Consider the following 12,500-nt stretch of genomic DNA (forward strand, 5'->3'; position numbering starts at 1 on the left):
TACTCCCAGTAAAAGGGCTGAACAACATACTACACATGTATGTCTATATTCCCATTCATCACACATTCATTTCTGTATGCAGCCCGATGTCTTCTCTGCTGTGTCAATGAAGGCCTGTTGCCTAACTCATTACAACTGTAAAACAAAGCCTGGGGAGTGTTAGTAAACTCATCCCAACTGTCCCTTCTCTGAAGTTTTTTTTATATTGCTCCCAAACCCAAGTTAACTATAACAACTTGACTAGGCTTTTGATCCCTCTGTCTTTCAAGCACTTGTGGTTTTCTCTATAGGATGTATTTACTCCAGGAGGAAAATGCGAAGGAAATCGTAATTCAAATCGTTTTAAGAAAAACGGAAATCGTTCAATTTTTTTATTTTATTNTTTTTAAACAAATAATTTTTTTATTTTTTTTTATTTTTTTTACATTTTCGTAAACTATGGCGGCCAAATTTAAACTATGGCGGGCCGCCATAGTTTCCTCAATGTATGGGAAACACTGCAGCATATTTGTTCTGTATAGATATTAGATGTGTATATAAAGCTCAATGCGGTAGTTACAGAATTGTAAATGGAAATGCATCTCTGAAGGGAGGAAGGGAAAGGGGTCAGGGCCCTGACCTGTAACCCAATGAGACACAGAAATATTGCTCAGACAGCCTCCAGACATTTGCCCTGCAATTTGCCAAAATAAGTTGGCTTTTAAGTAGAAGCCGAAAAATAAATGGATTGGCATTTTAAAATCTGTCCAAATGAATCTTCCTGAGCACCTCAGCATCACTAGCAAGACAGCCTCAGACACCTCAGGGTCATGGACAGTCTAGTCTGTGCTCATCTAGATAGCTAGAAGGAGAGTGAATAATGTCTGGGTGCTATAATAATAGAGATAGTAGAGTAATCGTAGAGTGTCAACCGCAGAATTTTGTTTTCTGCAACAGCACTTTAGCAATTTAGATTACCTAAATTCAGCCATATAGAATATCTTTGTGTGGGTGCTAAATACGTACATTAGGAGCAAGCAAGGGGAAACTCGTACACCTGAATACTAATGCAATAGCAAGCAATAGCATTGGCATTCAGGTGTAGAAGTTCCCCTTGCATTGGCATTCAGGTGTAGAAGTTCCCCTTGCTTGCCCCTATACAGTAGTTCGCCTATTGGAACCTACACACCCACCAGACATCAAGACGAAAGGCGCAGTTCTTCCACTGGAAATAACATTTACTGTTCAATATGTATATAAATCTTGCCAATGACTTGGGTCTCTCTCCAGTATAAAAAGAAAACACCATCAATGCAACGAGTGCATGTGATTCATTATGCTCTGCTTATAAAACGGGCGCACACAAACAAACACACACACACAGACACAAACACACGCTAGGAGTGTGCATACTCCTAGATGGGCTCAATAATGGGTTCGTTCCAGTCTGTTTCACAGCGGGTCTCATCCACCCAGTTCTTGTGGCTGGGAGAGCAGAGGAGAGGAAAGGAAAGGAGAACAGAGGAGGAGAGGAGAGGAGAGGAGAGGAGAGGAGAGGAGAGGAGAGGAGAGGAGAGGAGAGGAGAGGAGAGGAGAGGAGAGGAGAGGAGAGGAGAACAGGGAGACTCGGCTCTGAAGTGAAGTGGGTTCAGTGAGAGTTGCCTGCCTGCCGCATTCTGTGCCGCGTCTGGCAGAGTGGAGTGGGGAGATAAGAAGAAGGGGTCCTTTAAATTATTCAAGCAGGCACTAATTAAGGCAGCACGCCGAGCACAGAGGACCCAGCACCGAGCTGGCCGCACTGGAAAGCCGGCTGAGCAGCAAATGGAAAACATCACTGGTCCAGTCTATGAAGGAGACTATGGCCCCAGTTTTTTGTGGTTGTGCTGGGCAAGGTGTCTGTGTGTGTGTGTGTGTGTGTGTGTGTGTGTGTGTGTGTGTGTGTGTGTGTGTGTGTGTGTGTGTGTGTGTGTGTGTGTGTGTGTGTGTGTGTGTGTGTGTGTGTGTGTGCGTGCGTGCGTGCGTGCGTGCGTGCGAGATGGAAGGGATGCAATTTTGACTTAAAGGGACACTGTGCAGGAAATGGTCAAAAAAGGTACTGCAACTATGCTGCTCATTGAAACGGGGCTGCCTATTGCCAAATTTGATCTTTACATGAAAGTTAACTAAGTAATGAACAAATATTTTCTAGTATGGTCCAAGCACAGTCATTTTTGCAGCTAAAAATGGCTATTTTTGGAAATTCAAAATGGCAGACCATGAAGAAGATCCCCTTTTCATGCATGAAAAGTGCAATTTTTCCAGTCATAATGAATACTTAGAATTTGATGCTGGTGGTAAGTATTAGTGAAAAAGGTAACATTAGTGAATGGGCAGCATGAATTCTGGAAATAAACAACTAAAAATCCCACACAGTGTCCCTTTAAATGCCTATCACACTGTCTGGGGGAGGTGCTTTGAGGCCTGCTTGTTCAATGGCGTGAATCCTATGACTTGCGTGTTTTCAGCCTGCTGGCGTTCTCTGTGGATGTTTTTGCATGCTGTGTGCAAGTCCCAGGTGGATGGATTCAGAGAATCTGCACAGTACACCTTATAAAAGCCCTTTGGGGAAAAAGAGCTTTTGCATTTCCTTTTGATGACGGCAAGGGAGTAGCAGGGTGTGAAAAGGCTTGTTTATGCTCAATATTCAAAACCGACTGAGCTTCCAGTTTTTTTTCCTCTGAGTTCTATTCCTCCATAAATCTGCACGCTGTTGGATCATCTTAACAACAATGGATGATGCACACAAAAAAGAACACTGTCTGCAGCACCGCTATGTGGTCGCTATTCAAACGAGATTCAGAGACAGAGCCTCATGTTTATTTTCTATGTTCCATGCTTGTGTATTTTTGACGCATTAAGAGGATAAAAAAAACACAACACCCCAATCTATCAGGGCAGTGCTGCTGATCCAAGTATCAAAGGACACAGAAAACTGAAAATATACGAACCGAAAAAGTGGACAGAAGTGAAAGTATGTGAGCAATGGCAAGAGAAAGACAGAGAGGACGGATAGTGTTTTATCAGAACACAGGAGGGTTGGGGGTCAATAGGTGTAACAGGTTAGCCAGGCCATGCCCTCCTAGTGACGCAACACCGTCAGCGCTGCTACTAATCAGGTCAAGAGCAATGCAAGTACTTTCTGGGCTCCCGAAAAATAGGAAACTCCTCCCACTTTGTCGGGAAGCAAACAACCATTAGCCAACCAAGGGAGGCTTGTCAACTATGCCATGTGGGAAATGTTAACTGCTATGCTCATGGTCAGACCAATTCTCGAAGAGATTTGAAAGTCGATAATAATCAGGCTAGTACAGGTAGGCAGGTCTAGAGGTCTAGGAGGTGCACAGGTGAGCGTACCTGGCCACTCCTCCGTAGTCCAGGCCCTCCTCCCCTGGGAAGATGATCCACAGCCTCCTCCGTAGGTCTTGAGGGTGGAAACTCATGATCTGCACAGAACAAAGAAAACACAGGAAACCCTCACTCTCTCACTCTTGCACTCACACACATGTACACAAGGACATTGACACAGTCCACCCAGGCCTTGAGCACATAGTGCAGCTGCCACACAATGGCAAACGGGAACACTTGAGATTATATTGATTTTACTCAAGAGTCTATTGTATGTTATTGTGTACGGACCCCAGGAAGGATAACCGTCATTGCCACAGCTAACATGTCTCCAACAAATAAACAAAACAAACAAACTGTACTGTACATTGTATTATTGATTTCCTACAGGTGCATGTTATAGTATGTTGCAGGTAGAGAGAGTGAAGATCGGCTGGACTCAAATCTCTTGTTCTCATGTGAGCAATGTATAACTAGGCGGCTAATGACACTGGAGCGGATGACTTGACACTTGAGATTATCTGGATTTTATTTAGAGTCTACTGTATGATATTGTACTGTGGACCCCAGGAAGGATACCAGCTAATGGGTCTCCAACAAATAAACAAAACAAACAAACTGTACTGTACATTGAATGAATTATGTATATTATGTTCTGTATACTCTGCTAATGACACTGGAGCTGATGCCCTGCTGACTCACCTGTTGGAATGAATCTTCAAACAAGGTCTTACGCGTGACGTGGATCTTGATGTGTTGGGGCATAGACAGTTGCTATGGATATAAACAAACAAACAAAAAATGTACACAAAATCAACAATCAAAGAAATCACCAATACACCAAATCTACTGTGCATGTGCAGGGAGGGGCTTTTCGATTGTTACAACAGCTGACACACTACGTTGCACTTCACACTAAAATAACAACTACCCTTCAAAGTCATAAACAGCTCCCAGCTGTAACCACAGACTACGTCACAGGTGCTCTTGGCTATGGTGAGTCATCAGTGACGGCAGTAAAAGACATTTGCTGGCGTAACACAGTGGTGCATGGTGGTGGTGGTAGCTGCCATGATGCAGTGAGTGGCTTCCTGATTCCCCTGTCAACAGTCACCCGCCACGCTGATCCTGTGGAGCCTGTTCCACCTGAAAATGCCTCAAGGAAGCACAGTGGCTACATTTCTGTAACTCAGTGTGTGTGTGTGTGTGTGTGTGTGTGTGTGTGTGTGTGTGTGTGTGTGTGTGTGTGTGTGTGTGTGTGCATTTTGGAGACAGACAATATAGAGACAGGGTAGCAAAAGGGGCAGGGAGGGACAGCAGAAAGGAGGGAGAGCAGAAAGGAGGGAGAGCAGAAAGGAGAGAGAGTACAACGGAGACAGAGAGAGAGAATGCATGTATTTGTGTTTGACTGTGATTGTAGAACAGAGAAAGAAATAGAGAGAGAATAAAAAAGAGAGCAAGACAATGAGAGAGTATCAAAGCAAGAAACAGAAAAAGGGAAGTCTGATGAGTCACAACCAGATATACATACCTGACACCAGAACCTGAAGTAGTGCACTTTGGCCTTGAAGTCTCGCACGTAGGTGATCTGAGGACCGTTTTCTCTGTGGACACAAACAAACGCAAAGGCAATGAGGAGCCATATCAAAAACACAGGCCCATGTAAACACAGCAATGACCACAACACAGTCACACTGCGGTGTGTGTGTGTGTGTGTCTGTCTGTGTCTGTGTGTGTGTGTGTGTGTGTGTGTGTGTGTGTGTGTGTGTGTGTGTGTGTCTGTGTGTGTGTGCATGTGCGAACTGGGGGATAGTGGTATAGTAAATAAGTAATAGAAATAAAAATCAAAACGTGACAAAGTCGAAGTGTGAAATTCAGTGCATCCAACGGTCATTGCGTCTGAAAGAGGAACAGATTTTTGGCTCTACTGTAGTCAACAAAATTTTGAGTCCACAGTGCTCACTTCCTCTTTTTAGCCAGTGGAGAGGAAAAGGAGTGGCAGAAGGGATGTGTGTGTGTGTGTGTGTGTGTGTGTGTGTGTGTGTGTGTGTGTGTGTGTGTGTGTGTGTGTGTGTGTGTGTGTGTGTGTGTGTGTGTGTGTGTGTGCTGTGGGGACACCACACCAGGCAGGCTCCCTGCTCAGCGAGAGGCGAGAGAGGGAGCGTGTCTAAAGAGGTAAGGCGTCAGCATTAAGCAGTGTAGTCAGAGCGAGGACTTCTCGGTGGGGAATCGATATAGTTATAGTGTGTATAGTGGTATAGTGTGTGTGTGTGTGTGTGTGTGTGTGTGTGTGTGTGTGTGTGTGTGTGTGTGTGTGTGTGTGTGTGTGTGTGTGTGTGTGTGTGTGTGTGTGTGTGTGTGTGTGTGTGTGTTATCGGGGTGCCACAGCGAGAGGTCCACGAGTAGACGAGAGGCGAGAGTGAGCGTGTCTGTGGAGCGAGGCACAAGCATTAAGTACTGTAGCACTGTACTCACAGGGAGGACTTTCCGGTGCGGGGGTCGATATAGGTGGTGGTGCGACGGTTGTGGTCTACGAAGTAAGGGATGCCGTCCACCGTGAACCTCATCTCCCAACCCTCAGGCAGAGGCTTCTCATTCAGCAGCCTGGGGGATGGAGGGATGGAGAGGGGGAAGAGAGGGAGACAGAGAGAGAGAGAAATAAAAAGGATGAAGGTGGAAAAGATGGGAAGAGACAAAGAGATGGACCGGAAGACAGACAGATGGACAGAGAAAGAGAGAGATCAGTAGAGAGAAAGTGACAGAGAGAGAGAGAGAGATAGTGAGAGTGAGAGCAAGAGCGAGAGCGAGAGCGAGCAAGAGCGAGAATGAGAGAGAGAGAGCGCGAGAGAGAGAGAAAAGAGAGAGATAAAAAGGAAATGGATGGTGGAAAGAATGGAAAGGGCAATGACAGAAAGACAAAGTGAAAAGAGGAACAGAGAGAGCTAAAAGGTTGAGTCACCTTGCCTGGCTGTGCTGAGCGAAAGAGGTCATTTCACATCACATGCCCTATTCTACAGTCTGATGACAAGCTGACACAATTTCCAAAGATATAGGCATATCTTTCACAACTAACCACCAACACCAGTCACATTTCAGTGTTGGACACTGAGTGTGACAACTTAAAGAAACTCCCGCACACTGACCATTTCGCTGTTCTTTCGTTAATGACGACGTTTCGGTACTAGACATTCATCAGGCATGAAGGTCGAGTACCGAAACGTCGTTATTAAAGAAAGAACAGCGAAATGGTCAGTGTGCGGGAGATTCTTTAAGTTGTTGCTGAGTGACCCATGGGCCATCTCCGACGCACCTGCCAGCTGAGGTGTGCGAAAAAAGTCGAAGTTGGACACCGAGTGTGAGAAAGTGGTCTGCACACTAGGTACAAGCTCCTAAAAATATACTTTAGTTTTGAAAGTTTCAGCTGCCTGTTAATGAGCTGCTAGGACTAACTCTAGGTAAAAAACCCTACAACTGTCTGGCACCTGGATTGCCATTCAAAATATTGCAATGCACACTGAAACATCCAGTGATCCAGACCAGCATCACTTTTAATGGCAATGACAATCAATGCTTCTGTGCTGTTGAGTTGTTTTGTAAAACTTATAATGAAAAGCAGAGCTGTTAAGAGGTTAAAAATCCTGCTACGCATACAGACTAGCAGTTACGCCAATAACCCAGAACGAAATTGATTCAGAAAATGGTAAAATTCAATATGTCAGGGTTTTTAATTATCTCAAGCTGAAATTGACAATTCTAATAATAATAATAATAATAATAATGATAATAATAATAATAATAATAATAATAATGATAATAATAATAATAATAATAAAGCAAATCGTTAAAAATAGAGCATTTCTTGGATGGCTGCCTTACCCTTGCGTGCGAGGATCCTCCCATTGCGTGGAGCGTGTAGGATGGTGCACAAAGTACATTCTGCCATTGCTGTCCGTCCTCTTCTCTGTGGGAACAAAATTTGCACATATGCAAACATGACAACACAAAACACCCAATAACAAGTATAGTAATAATAAAAAAAAAATATCAGATACAGTTTTCATGTAGCCGGTTCATCTAATGGAGGCACAACAGCATGAAAATTGAAATCATTATCAGCACGTTTTTGGAGGGGTTTGTGTGTGTGTGTGTGTGTGTGTGTGTGTGTGTGTGTGTGTGTGTGTGTGTGTGTGTGTGTGTGTGTGTGTGTGTGTGTGTGTGTGTGTGTGTGTGTGTGTGTGCGCGTGTGTGTGCGTGTGTGTGTGTGTGTGTGTGTGTCTGTGTGTACGTCCATGGGAATACTATACTCTGTAACTTAATCTAGTTCACTAAGTGACATCATTGCTCCTAATGGTGTCATGAGGCTGTGTGTGTGTGTGTGTGTGTGTGTGTGTGCGCGCATGCGTTAGTGCCTTACCCCATCCCTGTGGCAGAGGACCCAGCGGGTCAAATTCTTTATTGGCAGCAGGAGCAAGCTGTTCCTGAAGCTGAGGAGAACAGAGCAAAAGACAAAACCACAACATCACTGACTAGACTACAGATAGACAGACACCACCATAAATGCCACCACAGGATAGACAGACAGGAAAGACAGACACCACCACAAATGCCACACATAAACTGGCCCATAATGCCTGCATATCTACCCGGAACATGTTAACCCATTCATGCTTGGAGACACATACGCTGCATTCAGGTTCTTGAGATTTTAGGGGTTTTATATTTCAAATATGGGTATGTTAGAGCTGAATGAACACATTCTAATGGAAAATGATGATCCTATCTTTTAAATGCAACTTATTTCATGTTTGTATGTGCTTCGGAGGCTGAGATATTTAGGATTTAATAGCCAGAGGGCACCCTTTGCCAAAAAGGGCTTAGGCTAAAATGGGTTAAAGGCTTTATGCTGCATTTGAGCACTTTGTGAGATGTCCAGTTGCACTAGAAATTGCAGTTGATTATTGTATGCCAGAAATATACCAGCTACACAGACAATACCAGTGTTTGGCTGCTGACAATTCATGTTCCATTGCTCCATTCACTTGTAGAGAGTTACTTGTGCACAATCCCTGGTGCTGAACAAAAAGATTACATTTTTTTTTTTTAAAGTTTGCACACTCCTTTGGATTTTTTCTTCTTTAAGTTATTTTTTCTTATTTTTATTCATTCATTCATAGTGTGCGAACCTTTTTTTAAAAAAAAAACATTGCTCCATTCACCATTTACTCCTGCTCCATTGGCATATGCTTAGAACTACTCGTCACAGGCTTGAAATGAAGCAAGAGCTTTTGCGTTGTGTCTCGCTCTACTGGTCCTTACTGGTGTGTTTCGTATGTCAGACAAAACACCAGTTAGAAACCATGACACACTTACTCGACACTAACGCTCTTAGAGACTCATAAGTCCTTTCATAGAGATAGAGATAGAGAGAGAGAGAGAGAGAGAGAGAGAGAGAGAGCACAGTTGGCCGTGTTTGACTAATAATTTCCATTTCCTGCTAAACACACTATGGCAGTTTTAAAAGGCAAGATCTTAGTCAGCTGAGTGGGCTTAAAAAAAGAAGGGCAGCAGTAGCGGTAATCCAAAACCACTCTCTCACTTAAACACAGATCAACCGTATGGCGTCCAGAGCACAAAGACGCAATTACTAGGCAGGTGAAAGTGAAACTGCAATTACGGGCTGAGTGTGTACAGTGATCTTACCCCCATTGTGCCCCATTGCTGAACAATACTGTGGAAGACACTAGTCACTGTAGTGTACAGCAAGTAAAAATAGCATTGCCAAGATTGTTTCTCTACCTTTTAAATTCCCGCTACTAAGGACTGCCTGTCTGCTTAGTGTATTAAGTGAAATACAGTGCTTTCAGTCGTCTAATTACCCTCACCGCCCCATCCCACTGTTATAGGCTGTGCAATACCTTTTATACACTGCCTTGTTAAAAGCACTCTAACCTACATTAAAGGTGTATTGTCACAGCGGTGTGACGGGAATGTTTGGACAGTGAGGGTTCAATAGAATTCTGAGCGGCATACAATACTATTTAGAATTTTAGAATCTTGAATTGTTATAGAACACATTCTTTTTTATAGAATGTTCAAAAACCCACACTCTTAAAGATTAAGTCGAGTTAGTCTAGTTTGTCTAGATGTGACCACGTCTGTCTCTACGTACTTCTGAAAGTGTCTGCTGCCTTGTGATGAGCTACCTGGACTAACTCCAGGTATAACCCCCTAATCATAGGCACTGCTGCTCTGCAATGTAAAATAACTAAGCACAGGCAGATGTTGAAAGGTTCCTTGATGTGACCACCTTGTTACTGCCTTTCAGTATGTTTTTTTTGGCTGAACTCATCTCAAAGATGAGGGGTTTGCTCTCTGTGTGTGTGTGTGTGTGTGTGTGTGTGTGTGTGTGTGTGTGTGTGTGTGTGTGTGTGTGTGTGTGTGTGTGTGTGTGTGTGTGTGTGTGTGTGTGTGTGTGTGTGTGTGTGTGTGTGCTGGTGCATGTATGCGTGCTAACTCACCCCGTAAATGAACCTCTGGTTGAACTGCTGCATGGCTCCCTGCAGCTGGCTGCGCTGGCTCTGCCACTCCTGGTAGTTGCGTACGGACTCGGCGGTGGGCCTCTGCCAGGTGGTGGTCCGGCTGATGTGGTCCACGTAGTACACCCTGCCCAGCGGGTCCGCACGACGCTCCCACCTGCAACACCAAATGAACATTAGTTACATTCATATAGGGTGCATTCAGGTAAATTTGGGCCATTTTTTGCATGTAAGTGAATGGTCCAAAGAGGACCAATTTACATGAATTCAGCATACTGTATTGGTAAATCATCAAACAATAGTGTGGAGCGCGATCAACAAAGTGCACCCTACCCATTTTACGTTTAGTTAGATCTTTTTTCATCTCTGGACAAAATCATCTAACAACAGTGTGGCTAATCAAGATAGTAAACCCTGCTCACCGGCTCCGGATCAGGAATCTCCCTTACCAATTATCATAATGGAGATGAGAACCATGGACCAGGGCCACAGCAAGGTATCCCTATTAATATATGCATATATATACATATGTTGGTAATGCCTGGTCAACTATTACTTTTTCCCCTCTGGAGCAAAGTTTGTGGTAATGGTGTGGCTGATGTAATTTATACAGTAGACGCATATTCTAGATTTTAACGGAATAAGCCTTAATGCCTTTTACATTGTAGATACTAGATTTCGATTTTTCAAAATGGTAACCCCAGCCCTACTACCTTTACTTCTGAAACAAAGAGTGTAACAATAGTGTTTCCTGTTAGCCGATAAAAATGTTTTACGTGACAGCAATAAATCATGTTTTATGACCCGAACAGGAAGTACATGCGGAAGCCATGCCTTACTGCTGCCATGGCAACATGGTTGGTGTGTATGGGCTTTCGTAATGGTGCTGAAAAGAAGTACTAAACCAGTGTTTCTCAAAGCTCTTTGTACAGAGTCCCACTACACAGGGTATGCAATGCAAATGGCCTGAATTAGTGCAGCAATACAAATAAGAAATTATATGATATGGGGAAATAGCCAACTATCTTTGACCCAACTTTTTGCAGAAATGTCTTGCAGTGGTCTGTATTGTATTAGCGTGAAGCACACTTGCAGCATAACATGATCTCTTATCATGTTAAGGCTGACAGGGAACCATGCCGGTAGAGATATTCTATAGAGATATGCCAACATAATAGGTTTCTATGGGCACCTAACGTGACCAGGTTCCGGTCTGCCTAAAGGGGCGTGTCATAATGCTCCTACAATGAATAGAACAGTCCTTAGGTCTGCCTAGGTCTGCCTAAGGGGGGGCATAATAGAACCAGGAAACAATGGGCCAATGGAACCTCTCTCTCTCTACTCTCTCTGATGCCGGTGCCCAATACCCTTACCTACTCTAAAACTCACTGACATGTCACACGCAGTTCAGTAAACAACCTGATATGAAGGCGAATCGTTGACTGTTAAGCACTTAAGTTCCGAACATAATCGATGCAGGAAGTATTACAAAAAAGTTGGGAAACACTGCATTAGATTAGTGAACAACATCTTAAAACTACAACAGTGGCAATTTGTTTTGAATGCGGACCCATGTGGTACTGCAGAGTTGTACAACGTAGAAGTAGAAGTACTCTTACAGATGTAATTGCAACACTAAGTGAAACCATGTAACATGTAACGCCATACTACTAGTAATTACATCTGTAAGAGTACTTCTACTTTCTACATCTCTGTGTGGTCGTGGACGTCAGTGAGGGTCTTACCCGGGAGGTAGAGGGTCAGGTCTCTCCCAGGTGGTCCTCTTCTCCAGGTGGTCCACGTAGTACACACGCCCACTCTGATCCACTCTCTGCTCCCAGCTGCAAAACAAACATGGGACAGACAGAAACATCAACCAGGGTCATTCAGACTCATAATCAGAATAAGTGTTATCAGGCAAGTACACCAACGAGGTAGTAGGAACTTGACTTCGGTAGATGTTAGCACTCTACATACATCGAAAATACAAGATTGATTCGACAGCAACTCAACCAAAGCCGGTGTAAATATGCATATCTCAAACAAAAATCTAGAAATTTAGCGATGCGGTCCTCGGACAACAAGGATGCAGGATTGAAATGGTTATTTATATGATGATCTTTCCTTTCATAATGTAAACAGTTATAGCTCTACAACTACGATGGCACAGCCCTTTCTTATCTTGGCAATATTGCTACCCACTCTCGGCTACAGAGTCTACAGTAAGTTAACACGTCAAGAATCAAACATTGATCACTGGGAGTAGGGGAGGGCTCCCACTCCTACAAAAAAATATAACCAGTAATGCCAACTCATAGCAATTTATATTAGAAAAGGAGGTCTGGACACAGTTCAGGTCCATAACCAAGCCAACACCAAACTATAACAACAACAACCATTACTATTGCATCAAATTGAATTGCAGAGTTCCTCCATTTGTCTGACATCTTCAACGATGATGTTTTTCAGGATATTGCACCCTGTCACTGTAACATAACCCGAGCAAAGTGGAGACAGACGAAAGTGGACTGCTATTGCTTGGGGGCAAATCTACAGAAATAAAAACTTCAGAGTGAAACATCTCCTCCACTCGTCATCATC

The 12,500-nt window shown here is 43.6% G+C and overlaps 1 protein-coding gene across 3 annotated transcripts in view; it reads right to left on the reverse strand.

Moving 5' to 3' along the window:
* The window catches only part of itcha (itchy E3 ubiquitin protein ligase a), a 39,559-nt gene that overhangs the window by 13,999 nt on the left and 13,060 nt on the right, over positions 1-12,500 (reverse strand). For all 3 annotated transcript variants that reach the window (XM_063215139.1, XM_063215140.1, XM_063215137.1), the window contains exons 9-16: positions 11,645-11,740; positions 9,882-10,056; positions 7,778-7,847; positions 7,240-7,324; positions 5,839-5,967; positions 4,895-4,967; positions 4,066-4,137; positions 3,373-3,461 (exon numbers count right to left, since the gene is read on the reverse strand). In XM_063215139.1, coding sequence (XP_063071209.1) covers positions 3,373-3,461; positions 4,066-4,137; positions 4,895-4,967; positions 5,839-5,967; positions 7,240-7,324; positions 7,778-7,847; positions 9,882-10,056; positions 11,645-11,740 — 789 coding nt within the window. The remainder of the gene's footprint in view (positions 1-3,372; positions 3,462-4,065; positions 4,138-4,894; positions 4,968-5,838; positions 5,968-7,239; positions 7,325-7,777; positions 7,848-9,881; positions 10,057-11,644; positions 11,741-12,500) is intronic.

Source organism: Engraulis encrasicolus, chromosome 14, assembly GCF_034702125.1.
Source record: "Engraulis encrasicolus isolate BLACKSEA-1 chromosome 14, IST_EnEncr_1.0, whole genome shotgun sequence".
Taxonomy (NCBI): domain Eukaryota; kingdom Metazoa; phylum Chordata; class Actinopteri; order Clupeiformes; family Engraulidae; genus Engraulis; species Engraulis encrasicolus.